The sequence below is a fragment of the Drosophila serrata genome, unplaced genomic scaffold, assembly GCF_035046125.1.
Source record: "Drosophila serrata isolate PLE 108 unplaced genomic scaffold, ASM3504612v1 contig_228, whole genome shotgun sequence".
Lineage (NCBI taxonomy): Eukaryota > Metazoa > Arthropoda > Insecta > Diptera > Drosophilidae > Drosophila > Drosophila serrata.
In genome coordinates this window covers 1,176,932-1,199,241 of record NW_028257126.1, presented here as the reverse complement: position 1 = coordinate 1,199,241, position 22,310 = coordinate 1,176,932, and the positions used below count along the sequence as shown (strand labels likewise).

General features: G+C 39.2%; 1 protein-coding gene and 1 pseudogene across 2 annotated transcripts; one reads left to right on the top strand and one right to left on the bottom strand.

The window, feature by feature from the left end:
• The first annotated feature begins 1,600 nt into the window (after positions 1–1,600).
• Positions 1,601–4,595, top strand: LOC110179657 (cyclic GMP-AMP synthase-like protein; annotated as a pseudogene).
• Positions 4,596–7,329: 2,734 nt separating this feature from the next.
• On the bottom strand, positions 7,330–8,151 carry LOC110188010 (uncharacterized). 2 transcript variants are annotated; one of them, XM_020957533.2, is made up of 2 exons: positions 8,004–8,151; positions 7,330–7,954 (listed from the first exon to the last, which is right to left on the bottom strand). In XM_020957533.2, the coding sequence occupies exon 2, from the start codon at positions 7,938–7,940 to the stop codon at positions 7,677–7,679; it is 264 nt and encodes an 87-aa protein (XP_020813192.1). In that variant the 5' UTR covers positions 7,941–7,954; positions 8,004–8,151; the 3' UTR covers positions 7,330–7,676. The 2 variants fall into 2 exon arrangements, with proteins under 2 accessions (XP_020813192.1, XP_020813193.1); XM_020957534.2 differs by having other exon boundaries at positions 8,016–8,151.
• Between the last annotated feature and the right edge of the window lie 14,159 nt (positions 8,152–22,310).

Here is a 22,310-nt window from a genome sequence, read left to right as displayed (position 1 = left end):
GTGATCTATTCAGCGAAGGAGCCAATCCATCGATCGATCGCGAGAAAAAAGATATTCCGCTTGTCAGCCGGGGCCCAGGGCACAAGTGGTTCTTTTTGTTCCTCCGTTTTGAAAGCAAAATTGTGCCATAAATATAATGAATACATATTTGGGAGGGCCTGGCGGCCTTCGAGAGGAGCCAGAACAATGGAACCGCTGAGGTTCCGCTCGTTATTAGCCGGGAAACTAACTGAAGGACCCTTCACCCGGAGTGTTGGTTTTTGTGCGATCGCAGGCAACTTTTGATGGAACACCGCCGCAGACGGTTATTGATGAACCAGTGCGATGCGGTAGGGCAATGGATCACTGAGTGATCACGGATCGGCCATCGACGGTCCCCGATCCCCTGAAATCTTCGGATCTGAGTCCCCCGAAATCCGCGGAAAGCCAGGAAACTCTAGACAAACTTTAACCCCTGAGAGATTTGCGCTGAGGTGTTGGATAAAACATAAAGTTCGTGTGAATGCCGACACGTTGTGACAATTGTTTGACAACAACGGCCGCAGAACGACAACAAAAGACATGCAGAACTATGGAAAGGTCGTCGCATGACTCGCCCACACAATCATCGATAAAGTCTTTCGTCTCTCCCCGCCGTTTTCTGTAAAACGTGCCACGAGTCGCTCCGCGAACATTCAAAATATGCAAATGCCACAAAGGTAAACAAACACAGATACTGGCTCTGGCTGAACCGAAACCGAACTAATCCAAGCAAATCCAGTCAACCGGGTCCCATCCCATGCCATCATCATCTCCCTGCGGTAATGGTTGGGTGTCTTTCCTGGCATATTTCCATGCCTTCCTCCGCTCCGCGGATTTCTTGAGCAAAAAAAATAAATATAGCAAAAATAGGAATAATAAAAAATGTAGTCTACCTTATGATATTGACAGGCGAGACAAATTTTGTCAGACTCTTGGGCGTTTGTTATGCTCCGAAATTGTTTGCCGATTAGTCGGTTGGTCTGTTGGTTTGGTGATCAGAGGAGGCTTTTGCTAAATTCAAATGGAACCTGTATTAAATTCACTATATTCTTTGTCTTTTCCTAAAGTGACTAAGTAGAATTTACTGATAAGAAGAATTCGATGACGAATAGTGTAAGCTGCCTTTCATTGATTGCGAAAAAGCTCAATTCTTTGATTAGACTCAATAAAAACTATTTCTTTCTTGCAATAGTATAGACTTATCTTACGTTTACCTGGCGATATCAATGCAACCTAATCCTAGAGAACAGATTACTCGAGTTGAGTGTGCTGGGCTCTGCGATACCTGGTAGCAACTCTTTTACATTTAAATGAAATTCAGAAAACGGGGCGAATATTTCCGTGTGACAGACTAAAATTATATAGGATAATATTATAGAAATTTTTATTTCAAGTTAAAATAAGAAATAACTTCTTTAGCATATAGTCCCAACAAACTTAAGGTACAATACCTTATCAGAGCGATAACAAATCGTAAAATATATAGGGGAGAGAGCTGACTTTTTTACTCGTCTTCTGGAGCTTGACGCGAATAGTTACAATTATATGCACCCAAATAATTGAAAAGCAACAATTACTTATGAGCTTTACGGAACATTTACAACAAAAATTAATCAACTTGCAAATATCTAGCAATGATCACAAAGCGTACACCGATGATGCAGAGGCCTTAATAAATCATGTGGTTCAAGAACTAAAGAAAAAGGACTCTACTTTTGACGGTGTCTTCGACAGCCTTAACCTTTGCGGTAAGTTTTTGGAATTATGATACTGGTTTAATACTGCAGTAGTGTCATAACACTATACCCAGATTAACTATTTAAGATTTTTTATAAACTTCATTTAATGATAACTATAAGCAAAGGCAATTCTCTTTAAATATTGTCGTGTTAAACATTGTTTATATTTAAATGCAACTTAACAAAGAATATTTTTACTTACTTTTTTAGGAAGTTACTTGGATCAAGTCAAGCTGGATCTTCCCGATCAATTTGATCTGCATATGAAACTAAAATTTCCTTTTAAAGTCACTCCTATAGCAAAGGATTCCGAATTTGTCTCATTGTGTGCGGAATTTAAATACATGTCAATGAAGGTTAACATCGTCGGGACAACACTTCAGGACTGGCTGCATAGGGTCTTCAAGAAAGTGTTTCCTTCAGATATAATATTAAGAGTGGGCGGTAAAGAGTATACCTTAAGCCATCGGATAGGAACATACTGCTGTGCCCACACAATCAAGGCTGTATCAAACAAACGCACCTTATCGATTGACCTGGTTTCGACTTTTGAGTTTACGGGTTCCCAGTGGCCATTCACCGCTCCTCCCGTTCCGCAGAAAGTGCGCAATGCGTATCCCTGGCTTGCAACTGATATGTTTGATCCATACTGAGGGCGGTAAGTCATTCATAGTCTCTGCCCCGCTGTGGGAGAACGCTTTGATTAAGGACAACCATAAGCTGAAGGATGTTCTTCGCCTCATGAAGGGATTACGAGACGCAAACAAAAAACAATTGCCCGAACTTTCCAGCTACATGATGAAAACTGTCCTTCTGCATCGGGCGGCGACGGTCGACTGGGGCAGGGACTTGGGCGAACTATTAGTGGAGATGTGGAGTCACTTGGTGGAACACCTTGACAATGGCAAACTCGAGTTCTTCTTGACAAGAAACGGTAACTTGTTGAGGCGCATGCACCCTTTCAAACCGGGAGATATGCCTAGATACAGCTAAGGTGCTTCTCAAATCGCTTAGGGAAGCCAAACTTGCCAATGATAAATTTGATAACATGTTCGCATAACAATAAAAACACGTTGATATTACTTCAAGGGTTTCAGTATATATTCTACTTAAACATAAATGCAATATGAGCGAGGGTTACCCGCTTCCTCCCTAACCCCACTTGGCCAGATCTGCGTTCAGAATGGTTGCTGTTGTTACTCCGCCTGGAACAACGCCACAGCTTATTGATATCGTGCTTATTGATCTTGTTCGGCGATAAGTCTGTGCTCAAATACTTATATATATAAATATTTTCATCGTCGGGCTTAAGCTTCCACTTCCATGGAAGCGGATCGCATAAAAGCGGAGGGAGCTGAAACAAAGACTCCAGCTTGGCGTTGGCATTAGAGCCGATCTTCGGACTTGGCCAGTAGTTGAATCGGATTCTTTTAAATGTATCTTCGCCAGCCTGGCCATTCTGCAGCTGAACCCGGGGTTGAGCTCGAGATCAGGACAAGGATGAAGACTGGGATGAGGACTGGGGCACATGTGCCCCAAACATTCTCACACGACCAGCTGTGGAATGGAAAGGAGGATCTCCAGCTCCAGCTCCAGCTTGAACTGGAACTAAAACTGGGACTCGGCGATTGCGGCCTCCTCTCCTAGACCGCGACTATAAATTTCAGGAACAGTTTAGGTCTGCCTTTGGCTCTCGACTGAAGGTCTTTGCCGTTCCGCGAATTAATATTCGTGTGATTTTTTATCGTTATTTGATTTCAACCAAATTTACTGGCCATGCGAGTCAAAGTTCCAGTCAAAATTGTTGCAATTGCAGGCGGCGAAAGGCAATCGATACTACTCTCAGATCAGTGAAGTCAGTCCCATAATAAATTGCATCTAATGGAAGGAGAATTTATGAATTGAAAAGAAACTATGATGGATGGCCAATAAAAAGTTAACTAAACTAAAAATCCTGAGGGAAAGTAGAATCTGAGTCCAGAGAAATAATTGCATTTACAAGCAAATTACTGCTCGTTGAAACTACTTAAGTGAGAAAACCCCAACACAATCTAATCCCACAATCCTAATAAGATGTCCTATAAACTCTTCACCCCATTAAGCTTCATAAAGAGACCTGCCAACATGTGTCAACCCATTGCCATAAATGTCCGAAAAATTAACATGAGCCCCAAGTGGCATGGTCCCATACGCCCCAGTGGCCCCAGGATAGTCATTAAGCGACTGAGCCTCAACTTTAACCTTTTTAATGGCAGGCAGCATCATAAAATAATAAAATCCCATCTGAGCCGCACATCGCCTCTCCCGAATACCTTGCAAATTAGCCAAAGCCATAAATGAAACAACATAAACGGGAAGGAAGGAGCTGCAGCCTTGGGTGTAATTATGCAAAACATTTCCATATCAACAGATGGATTGGGCATCGAGGGGCGTTTGCAGAAATTAACTTATTAATTCTGCAAGTTGGAATTTCAATTTGGACGATTCTTGGATCGATTTCGCCTGTCCTTTTTTATGGGCTGCAACGTTTTAGTTATTAATTTCAGTCGCAAACGAAGCCAGAGCCCACACGGCGTATGTGGAATGTCTCTGCGCCTAATGAGGACCAGGCGAGGGGCAAAGAGACGAGGGGTTACCGCAGCAAACAGCAGCTCGTAATTTAATATTTCATGGCGCCAGCAGCACTATAAAAAACGCAGCAGCCTCGAGTCCAGCTCCAAAACGAAATGACTTAAGCTGCACCATTCATTATGACAACACGACGTTGGCCCAGGGACCTGAAAACTCCGCGACTACACAGTAAAAAATAAACTTTAATTAAAGGTTTACTAATTGGCTTAATTGTGATTTAATATTTATTCGATTTGATTGGAAATGTTAATAAGCGGAGAAACCCATAGACAGTGTAATTCGGTTTACAATGTCGAAAATTACGCATCGGAAAGGTGTTTTCATACACAGCGATTTTTTGGGGATTTAAAGTCAAAGTAAAAGCTTAACAGAAGCCGAATTACTATAAGAAAAACATAATCTTATAGTTAGATTTATCGTTTTCCAATGCACCCCTGATCATGTTGACAAGACTTTTGCAAATAATTACAAATAATAAAATTTCTTCGAGTGTCCCAGACTCCTGTCCAGACAGGCGCGGGTGTCGGTGGGGGGCATACATTCTCCGGGCTTTTTGCAGATTTGCTGCTGCTTCATCTTCATCATCTTTCGGTTATCTTCGCGGGTCCCTCGGCACAGTAAAAAAATGTCTGCGCCAAACACAAATTTTGTGTTGAGATTGCGATCATTTCGCCGATATGGCCCCGCGCTCCTTTGGCCCTGAAAAGGTCCGGCATTTCGCATTCAGGCGTGTGCGCAGGCGCAATCCGCGAATCGATTCACCCCACCCCCTGGCCCCCTGTCCACCCCCCGAAAAACGGCAGCAACAACAACAAGAGACAAGGTGGAACAACGCGTGACGCAAAAATACCAAACACACAGCATTTGACTGTTGTCTGTTGTTCTGGTTACCCTCTCATGTCACTCGGTTGGACTGGGAGAAAAAAGTAAGACTGAGAATGAATAAAATCGAAAACGAAATAGCTAAGATGGCAGGAGTTTCAATATTTTAAACTACATTATGTTAAAAGAGAAATTCGTTATCTAGTGGTAAATGGTCTTTAGCTCACACCTTTCCCAGACACTAAAATACTAGATAAGAAAGGATAATTTCAGTTTTATCAAGTTCAAGTATATGGTTCGAGACTCCACTAAACACATAAGAGGAGTCCGAGCGAGATAGATATACTATAATATGTAGATGAACTATAATATAAAAATAAACAATGTAATGTTTTTCCCACTTTATTTAAAATTATATATATTTTTTTTTATTTCACGGATTCATGGCCATGGATTATAATACGTTTTTTGATGGTTTAAGGGGAAGAAACAAAGCGGAATTGTGCACAAGAGATTAAAATGTTGTCCCGAAATTTGGTATATCTAGATTTTGTAGTCTTTGAGATCTGTTGGACATGCCTAAATCGACTCGGATGATCGAAAGTACTATCCTTTATAAGGTCTTTTCTAACAGTTACGAAACCTTGTACTTGTACCTTTTACATATGTGTATACCTTTTACCTACATATATGTAAATACCTATAGATGAAAAGGTATCCCATGCTAACTATGTATTACAATAAAATAAAATAATATAATTTATAATATAATTTACTATAATATAATACAGGAGACTACTGATCAAATCCTGAATTTATATTTTATTATCAAATTATTATTTTATTAAAAACGCTTAAATATTCGAATTAAAAATATTAAATGTGAATTAATATATATGCTTAAATTGCATATTCCATATACCCAGCATATTTTGGCGATAAAATCGCTGGGCCAGCATCTGAAATCGCATTATGTTGAATGCTGAATGAATGATATTTTATGCCTTACTTGCAAATCTGTGGGTTTTCGTTGATTGTTTTTGTTTGTAGTTTTTATTCCTTTTCTTTTTTTTTTTAACTCCTGCACCTCGATTCGCCCAAAGCCCATAAACGTAATGTGTACAAAATTGTGAACATGTGGGAACTTTTTCGCGTTTCAGTTTCAGTTTCGGTTTGAGTTTGAGTTTGGTTTTATTTTGATTTTATTTCGTATGCTGGTTGGCCGGTTGTTTGGCAGTTTGGTTGTTTGGTTGGCTGCATTGGACAACATCGATGACTGCGATTGCGTCTGCCACTCTCCCCCACATCACCGATCTCCATCCCCATCCCCATCTCCATCCCCAGCTCCATCCCCAGCTCCTGCTCCATCTGGGTCTGGTCTCAGCTTTTTGGTGTTGTTATGTCGTACTCATTTCGCTTTTGATTTATGCAGCATACCCTTTCTAAATAATAAATAAAATATGAAATATGTCGTTTTTCTTTCTGGGCATGTGTTTTTTTTTTTGTGTCCAGCCTCTTGCAGCTCGAAGAAGAACCGATCTTCGGTTTCACCGGACTGCTGGCCCCACCTGAAACCTTCCCAAAGTCTGGGTCCTGGCCAGCAGTTGGTGTCGTTTTGTTAAGTGTCCATCAAAATCATTTTTGTGTCTCCACAACGCTCGAAATGTATACATCAAATGGCCTGTTCTGCTCCTTTTTTCGGTTAGCTCATAAATTATATTTTTGCCAGGCCTCCTCAGGGCTCTGGTTTGTGGGATACTTTTTTTTGTTTTGGGTGTGTGTGGTTTTATTTCGGCCCAAAGAAATTGAAAGTTAGACTGCGCCGGAGACTGACAAGTGAGCTGGAGGGAATGGGATACCCACTTTGGGCATATGAATGCTGTGTCCGGCGCTAGTTGGCTGTCAAATTAGTTCGGTTTCACGGTGACTGATGGGAGTTTGGGGCAAGTCAAGCTGCGCTTTTAGGGGTTGTATAAAGGAATAAATTTCAGGATGTAAAGGAATAAACTAAAGCTTCAACATAAGTACAGGAAATCAGGATGTGATGCTGATTTTGAGTCGCTGTTTTTAGTCAGAAACTTTAAATCATCCATGACTTGCCCTTAGAATCGATATATTTTCAGAGATGCACAAGTTTTTTAATACTAACATCACAAATTATAAATTTTTTTCTCATGTCTAATATTTTTTTCATGTTTTCCTTGTAACAAATCATATGATTAAACTAAACTATGAATAGATTCCAATATTCTTAAATTTTTTTCATGGCTTATTTGATTTAACTCTAATATGAATAAAGATTCCGATATCCTTCCGATTGCAGTTCTAGGTTCAGTTTCTTTTTCCGTGCAGACCAAAATTTGGAGGCTGTTTCGGTGGTCAAATTGACTTCGATCCACCTTTAAGCCGCGAGGACAAAGGAATTCAGCAACTTAAGCACAAGGCAATTTTTGTAATGTAGAATTAAATGCTGCACTCAAAAGGCATGATGTAATCGTCGAGAATTCGCACTCGGCGAAGTCTTCCCTGGGCGTCGACACCCACCTGGCCCACCTCTTCACCTTCGGCTGCAGCCCGCTTTTGGTCCTTCAGGGCGGCCTCCTCCTTCTGCTCCGCCTGGTGGCGTTGCAACACCAACATGGAGGCTGCAACCGCCGCCTCCTGGCGCAGCCATCCGGACATGATCCAGATCTGGCGAATGCAGGTTGTCAACGAAAATGGCTTCATGGTGAAAAGATTATCTGCCGGGAGGGTATTTTGAAAATTAAGTTTCACTTCCAAAGGACGTACCTTCGCACACACCATACAAAAATCAATAGAAAATTATTTAGTTTAGCTAGGTCAGACCGAGTTGAAAGACTGATGTGAAGAGAAATTTGGATTTGAACACACACCGAAGACTATGACAGTTTTTGACGGCCTTACTAGTTCAATGGATGAAAGTAAAAAGTTGTAAAAAAGCTAAAGTCGAGTGTGCTCTACAGGTTCTTAGATGTTCAGGGTACTAAAAAAACATTCGAGGCTTAACATTACTAGACATTATGGACTGATAACTCTCTTGTTCTCCAACCGATTGTAGGAGAATTTTGTTACGTTCTGTATAAGAACCAGGATCAATAGATTCGTTAATTTACAAATTATATTATTTTTAATTTATAAACTAAGTCAATTAATAGTTGGAATATATAATTAATTAGGCTAATATTCCTTTACAGGCTTTTGGACAGAATCGTAATATTACAATTACCAACTAAGCTATAATTTAATTTAGAGGCTATGGCTGCCTTACTGAGGATCAGATAAAACATATTGATTAATCTCATTTCATAGATCTCCAAGAGTCCCCATTCTCCATGTTACCTAAGTAGATGTTCCTTCTTAAAATAGCTAATATTAGATCCAAGAAAATGAAATCCCTAAAAAGGTCGTCTGTGCCATTTCCAGTGTTTCGTAAGCAATTACCATTACATAAATCAAAAGCATTTCGTCTCGTTTCTTTTTATTTGATATCCTTTAATGGGTTGTAAGGAAAGTGAACGTCAGCCGGATGAGCATAAAAATAGGCATTCAAATAAATAGACTAAACCGGATTTGCAACAAGCCCAGTACCATGCTTTTGCCGCCCCACGCACACGATGGCTCACACACCTCCGCATCAGTATCCGCATCCGTATCCGCAGCCCCATCCACTTCCGTTCATATGACGCATTTCTTTCGAGCAGCAACAACAACAACGAACTGCAAGTGAAGTTTCCTTGTTTGAAGACCCACCATTATCCTTTCACACGCAGTCCTGGTTTTCGGGGGAAAAGGAGCTGGCGCTTTCGGAAAAAGTCAATTAAAAAAGTTAAATAAATCATAAACTTGGCAGATGATTTGATTGCGGCGCAGGATTCCTCGCTCAGCCATTGGGCCACAATGTGTCTATGTGTTTTCTCACTTTTCTCATAGAGGGTGGTTTTTACACAGAGAAAAACATTTAGTTATCCTTAGGGGTATCATATTAAATTCTTATTATATTCGGATGATGCTATCGCTAACTAAACACCAATTAGAATGAGAGTAAACGTATTTTAACAATTAATAGATTTTTTTTTTGTGGATTATAATAAATACAGCATTTTATTTAATTTCCCAAGAAGAAAACCTTAAAATTTTCTCATTTTTTTGGTTTTACCTTCTGGGAGCAGGACAAAATATTCTTTTTCTGTAAATCTGCGTTTGTTTTATTTGCTCGAGTGTTACAGGGGCTTTCATTCATTGAAGGGAAATGTTCTTCCGTCGTCCTTCGTGTGTTTACTTTGCTGCGGTTTTCTTTTTGCGAGGCTTAGCTTCCGGACGGGCGGATGGGCGGATGGGCGGACATCCGCCGAACGCCTCGTTCCCCAGTTGACTTTCGGGCAATCATAACTGTAACTGTAAATGCTCGGCGACCGTCCGGCGGGGGAAAATTTATGAAGTGTGGCGTGTGCAAGGACACGTGCTCGGGGTCCTGCATTTGAGTTCTGGGCGTGCTCTGGGGATTTCCATTATTAAACATTTTCGGCCGCTCTTCGGCGGCTGGAAGTGATTTGCTTTGATTTTCTCGTCGGGCATTTATCATTCTCCCACTTGCTCCTTCGCTTCTTGGCAGTAAATGAATTTTAATCAAATATATTTTGCATAATTTATGATTTTCATGGATATTTGTCGCATCTCTCAAAGCGTCTATACGTACATTTTTGCATACATACATATATATTTATTTCTTGGCAGTCGTTTTTTAACTTGTCCGCACCCGCATCCGTTTCCGCAGTTGTCTAGGGAAGGAAGAAGAAAATTCCAGGCTAACAAAAGTATTCGATTTTAAGGTACTCTAAATAAGACATATGTTTTTAAAATAATATAAGCATAGGTTATTTTCTGGGATTTATTAGTATTTTGAAAGCATTCTGGAAGAATTAAATTTAGAGTTATTAAGTACCTAAATCTGGTTATTACATAATATCATTAAAATTTTATGTTATCTTGAAGTTAAACTTGAGTAAGTTATTATTTCTATATTATTCCATGTTCTTTATTCTTACTTATGTGTTTCCTAAGTTGTTAAATAATATTTTGATTATTTTCCCAAGTTTATTAAATGAATTGTTTGTTTTCCTTATCATTCCATATTTTTTAATATTCTTTAGTTGTTTTCTTTTTTTAGTTTTCCGACTCTAAAGTCTCGATTCTCTGAACTTATTCAAAGATTTCCCCAACTTGTATCCTGCTCCTCTTCTGTCTGGCAGCCATTGCGAACTCACTGCGCCAATACGTTTCCGTTTTCCTGTCTGCCCTGACATTTGCAGCATGTTGCTTGTCATTATCCTTGGCTCCTTTCAGCTTCCTCAATTCATTTTCCTTTTTCCTTTATTTTCTTTCCTTGCCTTTTTTTATATACATATTTTTGGGGCCTTCCGAAATGATTTAATGACAACGAATGAAAAATTTATTGTGCGTGAAGTTTCTTTTCGCTCAAGGGTCGTTGGATAAATTGGCAACGACATCTCGGCGCTATTAGCTAACAGAGTTTCTGGACTTGCCAACCCTCGTTTAAATAAATACATACGTTTCTCGGGGGGTGAGGGCCGGTCCGGGCAGAGATAGGTTGGACAGATAGCAGGTCCTGTCAATGTCATAACTATGTGGGCGTGGTCCCATTGCCTTTGTCTGGCGGGTCGATAATTATGTTGTCAGTTCCAACATGTCCCCGATTAACCCTCCAAAGTTTCGATGCGGGTGGCTTGGGTTAAATTACCAAGGATTGCAGTCAAAAATTGCAATTGCCACACACTTGGAAGAATGAGAAGCGCGGAGAAGGGTCCAGATTGCTTGGTAATTCGAGAAGCCACTTGTCAGAGTTGAAAAGCAGGTTTACTGATACCTTACTGATACTTGAAATTGGAAAGATTTGGTTCTAGATTCAAGAACATTTTACCATTAAAGATTAAATATTTGCGAATTAATTTATTGATGGCAAATAGTTAAGGGATAATCACACTCCCCCTTGCTGTATACAACATTCTGAAAAAATCCACAGCTCCTTTTGAAAGGAGCCCGACCCATCCCCACCCAAAGGCCATTGAAGACGTCACTGCCACTAGTGGCCCGGGCCATTAAAATTTCAATAGCCTTGCCCTCGGACGCGGAGTTCCTTCCTTTGGGCTACCAACCAATCGTCCGCCATCTCCTCCTGTCTCTTGTCAATATTGGACAATTCATGCGCATTGCGTAAACATCCGTTAAAACTTTATTTTATGGCCGCCATTTTACGGACGTTTTGGTGTAAATACATTTCCGCCAGCGGCAACGGAGGAGGGGCAGCGAACAACGGGGACCAGGGACCAGGGACCAGTGTCCAGAGACCTCGGTCCAGTAGCCAGAAAGGAACCGAAACGAAATCGAGACCCGGCCAGGGGACAGATTCTGGCTCAGGAAGCGCAAAAAAATGGCGACGCCAACGGACGACGGTGGAGCATCGAAAGAGATAACCGGCGTAATATCGCAATACACATAAGTGGGAGCGAGGAAGAACGAGAGAGAGAGACGGGAGACGGGCATAAATTATGCACTGCAAAATAAACGACGAGGCGCATAATAAAAATCGGCAAAAAATTGTGTACGCAATCAAAAGCATGAAATGGCAATGAGAATCTCGGGGAGAAAGAAAATATGTCGAAGGAAAATTACCCTAACTTTTATGGGGTAACTAAATTATATTGATCTCCTTTGCCAAAATGAGAACCTTTTAGGATAGTTACTCGATGAAGTAAAACAGTTAAAATTTAGATTACTGTGAATTTTTCGTTTTTTTTTAGAATTTAAGTAAGAGAGGAGCTAAAATTACAAGTTTTAACATTATTATTATAATTATAATCAAGTGATACGAAAATATCTTGCGAATACAAAGTTGATTTGAAAGTATCTCTTAATATTTCCTTATTTTTCCGAAAAAGTTAGAGCATCAACTAAGCCACACAGTAATATATGCGATTCAAATTTCTTTCTTTTTTTTGCTGCCACACAAGAAAGCAATTTAAGGAAGCCATCGCAGAGGCCAACAAAATAAAAGAAAATCTGACAATTTTAATGAAAAATCTTGTACATTTCGAGGACGAAGGAGGCATGCGATCGGGGGCAGGAGCTACGTATTTTTGTGACAAGCATGTGACCCAATTATGCGCAATCATGGCGACAAGTTGAAGGAATCATAACAAACAGTTCCATTCAGTGGGGATCTGGATCTGGAGCACAAAAGGCGGAGTGTCACCGGCACAAGACACGAGGCGAGTTTTCTTCGACTTTCCCGTGCCCCGTGCCCCGTTCCCCTTCCCCTTCCCCTGCGTTCGCAACAATTTCAATTTCAATGCGCCTGACAGCGCCAGTCCGTCATCAGACGCTCCACTCGCCCTCCTCGATGCCACCCCGTCATCTAGGAGAGCAACTCGAATCAGCGGCGGAGACAACGTGGCTGGCTGATGACGATGATAAGGACGATGACGACAATCAGAGGCAAACAAACAAGTTAATGTTCGAAGGGGGAGGCGTACTACACATTAAAAAAACTGTACAAAAATTAAAAAACTGCTTACCAAAGAATGTAGAATTGGTTGAATTAACTACTGAAGTTTTTGAAGAATTTATATATTTTAACTTTTAATTATAAGAATTATAATAATAATCATGTGATTTATATATTATATATTCATTATTTATAACAATAATATTCTGTAATCCACAATCAATTTTAAATAAAAAGTAAAGTAAGTAAAAACTTTAAGTGCATTAAGTTCACTTTAGAAAACGATCTGTTTTGAAAATAATTGAAAGAACTACAGGAATCGCCTCATCCTTCTATAATTTGTAATCTACATAAAGGAAAATTGTCAATTGAAATAAGATAGAATGTTTTATAAATAAACAGCTTAATATTTTAACACGGAACGAAGGAAATAATTTTTTTAAGTGCACTAAGAAAATTTGCCGCTCATTGTGTACAGTATGTCCTAGAAGCCAAAAGGCTTTTGTCCTAACAAGTGGCCACAATTGAATAAATGAATGCACAAACGAGTGGGCCGATGACAATGGTCGAATGAATGACAGTGGGTCTCACCAGCAGAGGCCACGGGGCAGGTGGATGCTCCGCTCATTATGCTCCTCGTTTCCAAATCGCTTTTCCAAATTGCAGGACGACCGCCCGAAAACCCACCCCCGCAACTCCTAGCTCCGCTCCTGGCTTGTGTGCTGCAATTTGCGCTCTTTGTCTGCCGCTCTTGGGGGATATGCAAATAATTGCTTTATGCTCTTGTTCAGTCCGGCCCATTATAAGCCATCCCCCCCACTCAGCCTCCCAGTTGATGACACAAGGACTACCCCTGACACGACTTAATGAGCTTTCATTCGAGTGGCGAATGGCGACCGTGAACTAAGTTAAGTGGATTCCTGCGGCTTGCCAAAAACATAATTGAACATCAATTGTGCCATTTGTTTAGTGTCCTGGCGAACAAAACAGGCTGCTTCTAAGGCAGAGACGCATTGAATTGGAATGCGAAATAGTTGTGATCCAAGAATTAAATTTAAAATGGAAGAAACCAACCAAAATCTACTTAATTTCCCATTAGTAAATCCGCAAACTTTATGTAAAATTATATCCATTCTTTTGCAACTCTTTATTGATTATTGGATGGTACATTTTTTGCTTTTATCCACGCATCTGCTGCGTAGATGGTGCCACTTAATAGTCTGCTCCAGTTCCCCAAATCCGAATACAATCGCACTTCGACCGCAGCACTGTAAGTACACTCCCCCAATTTAGAGTTCGATAAGCGGGAAAATCTCCCACGTTCCACTAAGGAACCCAATGAAACCAAATCAACAATTATACAGCGAATTAAGTCAACTCAAGCAAGAGTCAGAAAACTTTGAACGCTTCTCCCGGACTGACTCATTAGGCATTCAAGAAGCGTCGGACAAAGCCATTGATAAAACCCTACCCCGAAACCAAGGGTCTGTCTCCAGGGCCAGAGACCGTTGCTAAACAAAACAATTTACGTATAAATTAATTTACTTTCATTAATTAGTTGGGGCATTAGGCGGTGGAGCCACCTTGCTGGGGTGACAGTGTGGAAAATTGAAATGTAAAAGTTTTCGTTTCGCTTTTTGTTCTTTCGGTTGCTCATTTTGGGAGAAAATGAGAAATTTGCATAGCAATTCAACAATCATCCCAGAGTTTTCATAGGAAAAGAAAGATTGTTTTCTATTATTTGCATGGCAAATTGAAAGGTAAAAGGGAAACTTACACTTGTTTGCTCTTTTAGGGTCATGACGTTGGAAAGTTTGTAATAAAAAAAATAAAAAATACTTGGAAACTTAAAATTAAAGGTTTTAAAATTTATTTATAGTCTTCCTTAACATACAGATAAATAATGTATATAACTTAATAAATGAGTAAACTTAAAAGAACATAGAACATTGGTTGATAATTCTGTAACGCAAATTAGGGAAACAAATAGAAATCAAAATTCAAGTTTATTTGATCGACTTGAGATCCCGCCTTTGATGATTTGGGGAATCAAAAATCGCTGGCGCATATGCAACCAGATCTGTCACGGCTTTGGATCCGAGATGAGGAGACTATCCCCGGACCAACGTCAACCAACCCATAAAATGCTGATGTGTGTAAACTATAAAGATTTTGTTTGCTCACAGCCAAGGGGCTAGGAAAAACTATTGTCCGATCAAGAACCCAAGCGCATGCGCCATAGAAACAGGGTAAAATGCATACAAAATGCATTCAAAATGCACATAAATTAAATCAAAATGGAAATGAAAGAAAAGAAAAGGTTGGGCCAGTAAAACCTATAGCAGTTATGCACTAAAAAAATCCGTAGGTGTTGCCATTGTCACAGTCCCTCCACCATTGGTGGGTAATAAACTGAAGAGAACCATTATTGAGATCCAATAAAAGTCTGTTCAACATGTGTTTGTATGATCAAATTTATAATTTTATTAAAATTTCTCTGCAATGGCGCCAGTCTTCCATAGGTATAAATAAACCAAGTACATTTTATACTGATATTCCAGCTCAAATACTGGTAATTTTTGAGCCATAAAATCGGCTATATAAAAAAATATAGCGAATTGTCGACAAACTCAGCGCAAATTTTCTTGGTCGTTAAATTTCTCTCTATAATGTTTTCGACGAAAGTAATATATTTTTTGTGATGCACTTTATGGCTAGTTAATAGAAAGCCATCAAAACATTGGCAATTTCAAATAAAACTTTTAAAAATAAAACTTTAATAGATTGGTTAATAGACTTAAAGAATAGATACAAATAAAAACCTTTTAGTCTTTACTTTTCTTGCTTCTCCTTATCCAAAAATAAAGCGCCAAAATCAACACAGATTATATCTTTTAATGCTACTATTTCATAATTTTAAATTAAGCCGAACTTTAGAAGTTGGGAGAGAGAAGAACCGAGAGCTAAAGACCGATTCCAATGCCACAAAGAAATCAAATTTATAACCCAACAACAACAAAAACTACAACAGAGACCGAGAAGGGACACTGAAAATCGTGTAAGAGAAATGAAAAGTTGAAAACCTATAAAAATTTAAATTGATTGTTCAATTAATCTTCACAAAACTTGAAATCAACGGGCCAAGTTTGTTTGTTTTTGACTTTTCTTCCCCCATTTGTGTGGAAGAACAGAATGTATGTTAAAATACTTGAAAATACACTTAGCTTAAAAGGCATTCTTGAGGAATTTTACTGAATCTATTGCTATCGAGAATATTAACAATTTTTAAAACACCAGACTCACAAAAATCCATGGTTATAAACACCACAATCAATACCTGCTGCACAATGCAGCGCGGATAAAGAATCCCGCCAATAACAAAGGGCTTAAGACAAGTTACATAAAACCAGTTACATAAAAGAACCCAAAACGGGAAGAAACCGAAGGAGGGGTCCATAAAGAAAAACCCCCTCTGCACCTCTCAGGCCAGACAATGCAATAATATTTTTCATATTTTTCCCAGTCTCTCCTCTCATTTTTTGTTGTCTTGGTTGTTAACCTACAGTCACTTAATGTCTCATAATTTCAACTTCATATGTGAACGAGGGGACTCGGAGGGATCGCAGGATGGAGCAGCAACGGTACCTAGCTCGACCTTCCCAACTTGTCATACGTGCATATATGATTTCTTCTTCGTCTTTTAATTGCTAATAGGTATTTTGATCGCTCCGATCGGGCGAGGGTTCAGTTGGTTAATCAATACGAAGATGCCGCCAGAGCGGAGCGCGTCAAATGAAAACCGATCCCGATCACGATCCCGATCCTTGGCGTTCGTTTAACGACCGATCGATATCCCCGCTCCGCCTCCTGGCCCGGCAATCGTCAGCTAATTTCCATGTCTGAGTTTTGGTTCCATCTGGAATGGAGGCTCTTGGGGGCTTCTTTTACGGCTGCCTCCGCTTGCGGCGTCATTAACATTTTCGAGATTTAATCATCAAACATGGCGCGGCGTCCGATCTTCACCACAGCTCAGCTCAGCTCAGCCCAGCTTGGATCAGTTCGGATCGGGTGGGATCGGTTGGTGGTAATGATGGCATGTTCTGTCTCTTGTTTAGCTGCTTGTCGTACATGCGCTTTTATCGGCATTTAAAATATATCTATAAACGGCTGGTGGAGAGAGGCAGTGCGCCCAGGAGTGGGAGATTTCATCAAGTTGAGGCCGGGTGATGATCACATGAGCCTAGAACAGTTCGGTGGCAATCCGAAAGTTGGTAATCGGATATATCCTGGTCATAAATGTCTTGTAGATTGAATTATTCAATAAAAAGGCAAGAAGTTGTAATTATTTAAAATGTGTTTAAGGTCTTAGAAGGAAATAAAAGTAAGCTAAACTGATTGCATGTTAAGAAGTTTAAGTAAAAAACAAATTTTTTTTTTTTTAAAGATAAAATATAATAACATTGTCAAATATTTTCCTTTTTACTTATTTTATTTAGAAGGCTTCGTTGAATGTACTTAACATTAATATTTTTAAAAACTTGTAGGTACCGAAAGTGTGACTTAAATACTATCAAATGGAAAATAAATACATGCTCGGTAATATATATTTTTTCTGAGTATCTAACCATGTAAGCCAATACTTATATATGCATATGTATATTTCATATAATTTTCTAAGTCTGCCTAAATTTGATATTCAGTACGACTTTATACTATTATAATTTGGTAATTTATCCCTATATCTGCCATGGGCACAGGTGAGTAAAAAACTTGATACTTTCCGATCGTTTTCATTATAAACTAAACAGAAGGCCGAGTGAACCGGTATCGAGATATATTATATTTTAGATCCGTCGACAGAAAAAAAGGATCCGAATATCTGTGTTATAGAAATGCTTTTGCTGTTGGTCGCACTTGGTGAGAAAAAGGGGATAAAGCTTAATATATTGCTGATACTGTTATGATTTTGTAGTTAAGTATATATCGAATATAATATAATTTGAGCTTTAGTTCTGCTAAAGTTTTTTAAAGTAATTCTCAATATTTCTTTTCTTTGTCTTACCCCTTTCAGATCCACTTGGCAGACTGCATTTCAATGCGATTCTCAGAGAAAGTTAATATTTCATTGAACCTAATTATTACGGAAAGCAAACCATTTCAATTTGAATTGATTCTTGGCAAAAGTTACATTTTCAAGACATCGACTTTAACTACAATTTCCCCCAAAGAAGTTAAAGTCAGTTAAATTTAGCTTTTCCTAGATTTCCGCCCCTCATCTATTCCTTGTGGAAGCCCGAAGTAAGCCCTGCACGAGGATACAGCATTTTCATTGATTTCAATTTGCCTGCGTTGCGACGCCATATTTCAATTTCTGACCGACGCACAATTTACAAGCCATAGCATGTGTCTCCAGCTCTCCTTGTACCCCAGCCACCCATCTCTCTCTCTGTCTCTATCATGCGTCATATGGCCCTCTCTTTCATGTGCACGAACAAGCTGACGAGGATCGGGGGACGGGGCGAGTTGGTGGAGGACATTGGACAGACAGCTTAATTGATGAACAAAGGCGTTTGGGCCAAAAGTTGTACGTTTGTTTAAGAGATAGCCCAGCGATGCGTCTGGGTCCTGGACAGTCTTTTTGCCGAGCTTCGAAGTCGAGGACTTGCAGAAGTCGTACAAAATATTTAACACCCGCTGAGCGTATTTATGGGAGAATGAACCTGTGTGTCCTACTCCTCCTCATCATCAGCGTCGTCTTCTCTTTCCCCGTCCCAAGCTCCGAAGCTCCCCAGTCCCCAATACGCCGCCTCATCGTCATCGTCCATTTTGTCTTAGACGGGGGCCAATGTGTGTGAGAGATGGGAATGGTGGCTCCTCACAGGAGCGTTCTGGGGAGTTCTTCGTTCACATGGAATCCAAACTGCATGGGAGTGAATTTATTTGGACTTTTAACCTATAAAAATTATACTATTGGAATTGGAATTTCGAGAAGTTGGATATATAAAAATGCATTTTCTTTGGCAAACTTTTTAGTGGAATCAACAAAAAAATCTGAATACTTTTAAACTATCATAAGTAAAACTTGAACCTAAAAAATATTGTAGATTTAACCTACGATAATTGTTTCTGTGTTGTAGTTATAATTTCATTACTCGTAAAATTAACTCCTTTTATTAAATATCTTAAAATCTGTAAATTATTTGATCTAAATCAGCGCTAATACAAACATTTGCATTACTAAATAAGCAAACTTTGGTTCGTTTATTTTACAAGTGTGCGGTAGAGGCCTGACAGATCAATTTGGAATAGAAAACAGAACAGTTTCTTTAATACAAATTAGTTAAATTCGCCTATTAAAAATGTTTTGAAACATTGTCTAACCAAAGCATATGTAACCACAAAACCGCTCCTGTATTCCAACATCCTTGTCGCAGCTCCTCGATATGTATATCCCTCCCTCTTTAGCCGCATGTGTATCTATCTCTCTCGTTTCCACTAGTGTAAGATTTGCAATTCCAATTGGCGCGACGTCTGCGTCTATGTCCAGGTCTGCTCCTGCTCTTGCTCCAGCTCCTGCCCCTTCTCCTGCTCCTACTCCTGCTCCTGGGTCTGATGATTAGTTGTCGTCTGTAGGTCTTCGTTCTTCACTGCCTCCTTGTCTCCCTTCTTTCTCTGCGGCCATCTAGCCCTCTCTGTCTAGTCTGCAGTGGTGGCTTTCTATGGCCACGTTTAACCTTCTTTTTATTGCACACACGATGCAATTATTTGTTTTATTAACTGTTGAACATGTTTTCTCCGCGCACATTGCACCATGTTTTCCCACTGATATATAAGTCGCTTCCAAATTGTAAATTGCAAATTTTATTAATTTCTGTCCATGGGAAACTTGTTCCCCAACGATCAGACTCTGTGTGGGTTCGCATCGATTTGGCTTGCTTTGGGCTTGGCTTTAATTCCGTCTTCCGTCCAGTTTAACAATTTCCAGCATTTAGTTCTCTGGTATCTCGGCAATTAACCTTTTAAGGTTCTTGTGTTTTGGGAGGAAATAAATGGTAATTGTTGAGGGGTACATGCAGGTTGGAAGCATCTACCGGTATTCTATATAATTGTGTATTACAAATCCTACATGCATTTAGATATTTTATTAAATCTATGGTCAACTCTTCAACTATTTTATTCATTTAAAAACTAAAGAAACCCAGTTAGAAGTCTGAAAATGAACTTAAATTCCCACTCAAATATGTTCATGTATGTTATATAATATTCGAAGGCAGAGGAAGTTGCTATTTTTCATTAGTTAAGCCTGAAACAGGTTGATTTGCATAGAAAGCTAAAACAAAAAACCAATTTTCTCACCCCAGTTAGTCAAAGCCATAAGAGCCAGTGAAGGGCGGAAAAACAGGGGAAGTGGGCAAGTCAACTACATTAACATGAACTCGGGTCGAAGATTAATCAGTTAAGCAAACATAATAAAAGGCTAAGCGTTATTTTGCGACATTTTGATAAATATCGAATCAAAATAATGCGTCAAAATAATTAATCACGATTAACCAGAGGCCAGGGGAGTGGACGGGGGGATTAGCCAGCGTTAATGATCGATAAATGAGACAGCGGGGGTGAGCAGGAGAACAAGTGTTCGCCATCACACGCCATTCTCGAATTAGTGGCCACCCAATCTAAGGACTGACCCCTCTGGCCCCTTACGACTCACCCCCATCATCATGACTCCGCGCCAGAAAATGTCACATAATCGGAAAAATCAAATGCAAATGTAATAAATCCGTGTGAAAAGAGGGCGGCTCCAGGGCCACCCCCCGATTTGTATTTATTTACTTGCTACTTTCGACGCATAATTTAACATCCTGCCAAGCGGAATCCACCCAAAGTCAATTTATATTCAAAGCCTTCCCTTCTGTTTCCTTGTGTGGGAACTTAGTCATGTGGTCTGGGCATCAGTCGTGATATGTCAGTGGGATATATGGTAAGTTCGAACCCTTTGCACTCTCGTTTAACTATTTTACCCAACTTTGCGGAATTTTCTTTTATTTTAAGTTCATTCATTCCTGTGGTTCTTCGATGAATAGATTTCACTTGTTGAATATGAAACCCAATTCATTGAAATAGCTTAAGATTTTATTTAATTTAAATATAAATTTATCCAGTCGAACATAATTTTGTCTGATTAATATTAAATACTTTTTATAGGGTATAACCTTCTGAATAAATTTATAGGAATGCAAATTTTTGTAAACATTACACCATTATGCAACGATGTGTTATTAAATCGATAATAAAATTAACTAATTCAAAATGCTCATACATATATTGTCCTCAAACTGCCCATGTAATGTATTTTATATTACTTTATTATTTTAAAAATGAATATATGACATATTACTGAATAGAATTTAATATCATTTAATCAATACTACGTACTTTTTAATTTTAATTTTAAGTCAACCCTTACCGTTTCCCTCACTCTTTTCGCGGTCTTGTTTGTTTATGTTAAATTTAATCAAAATCGGTGTTAAGCGGCGATCGTTCAAACACGGCCCCAAGGGTGACATTAGATGGCGTTTAGCACGTGCAACAAGCCGCAACCAAGGCCATTGAGTGGGTGGGGGCAGGGGTGGTTGGCTTGCCAGCCGCCTTGGCCGCAACCCTTAATTGCGCGTGTAATCATTTGGCCGAAAGGGGGTTGGCTGCCAACGAGCGAGGGAAAAGCGAGACTCGGGAAAAGTGCGAGTCTAATGCCTTGTAAATGCAACTAAACAGCTTGTGCGGTGCTTTCGGGTAAAAGAGTGTCGGGGGATTTGACTTTGGGCGATGTAAGTGGCGTTGATGATGTGATTCCGATTTGATTTGATTAGATTGCATTCCATTAGCAGAAGATTGATGAAGCATATGTTGTAGGTTCGCTAAATTCAGTTGCCGTGATAACCTTCTTCCTTGTAGGAAGAAAAAAGGCAAGCAAAAAAGTAAATGCAAGTAAATTCAACAAATTAAATTAAGTTGTCTTCTTAATCATAAAATAATATTGTATTAATGGATAGAAACATATAGAGACCATTTTCAGCGTCCCATTTTTAAGCATGAAAATATATCCATCCATATTTCATTCCCCTTATATTTCAGTTTTTGTTTAGATTTTCCGTGCTAAGCCTAGGACCTATTAAAACTAGAGAATGCTTAAACTTAATGTGGGTCCACGACTATAAAAATTGAAAGTCTGAAAAAGTTTAAGGCAATGAAATGAATAGCTCTTTTACTTTTTTAGTTAAATTCCACCCATCCAGAAAATAATTCAACATTGCCATTCACTAGAGTATTTTAACAAAGCTAATTTAAATTTACTACAAATAGGCTTCAGCGATAGACTTTGGCTGAACATATTCTTTTTAAAAGGAACAACTTTCAATTTCGTACTTATTATAGTTTTTAGCTAAGGTATTTTCTTAAATAGATTAAATGAATTAATTAAATAAATAATATTATCTTACCGTTATACAAAGGCTAATAAACTTGTACCAATAACAAGTTCTGAAGTACTGGTT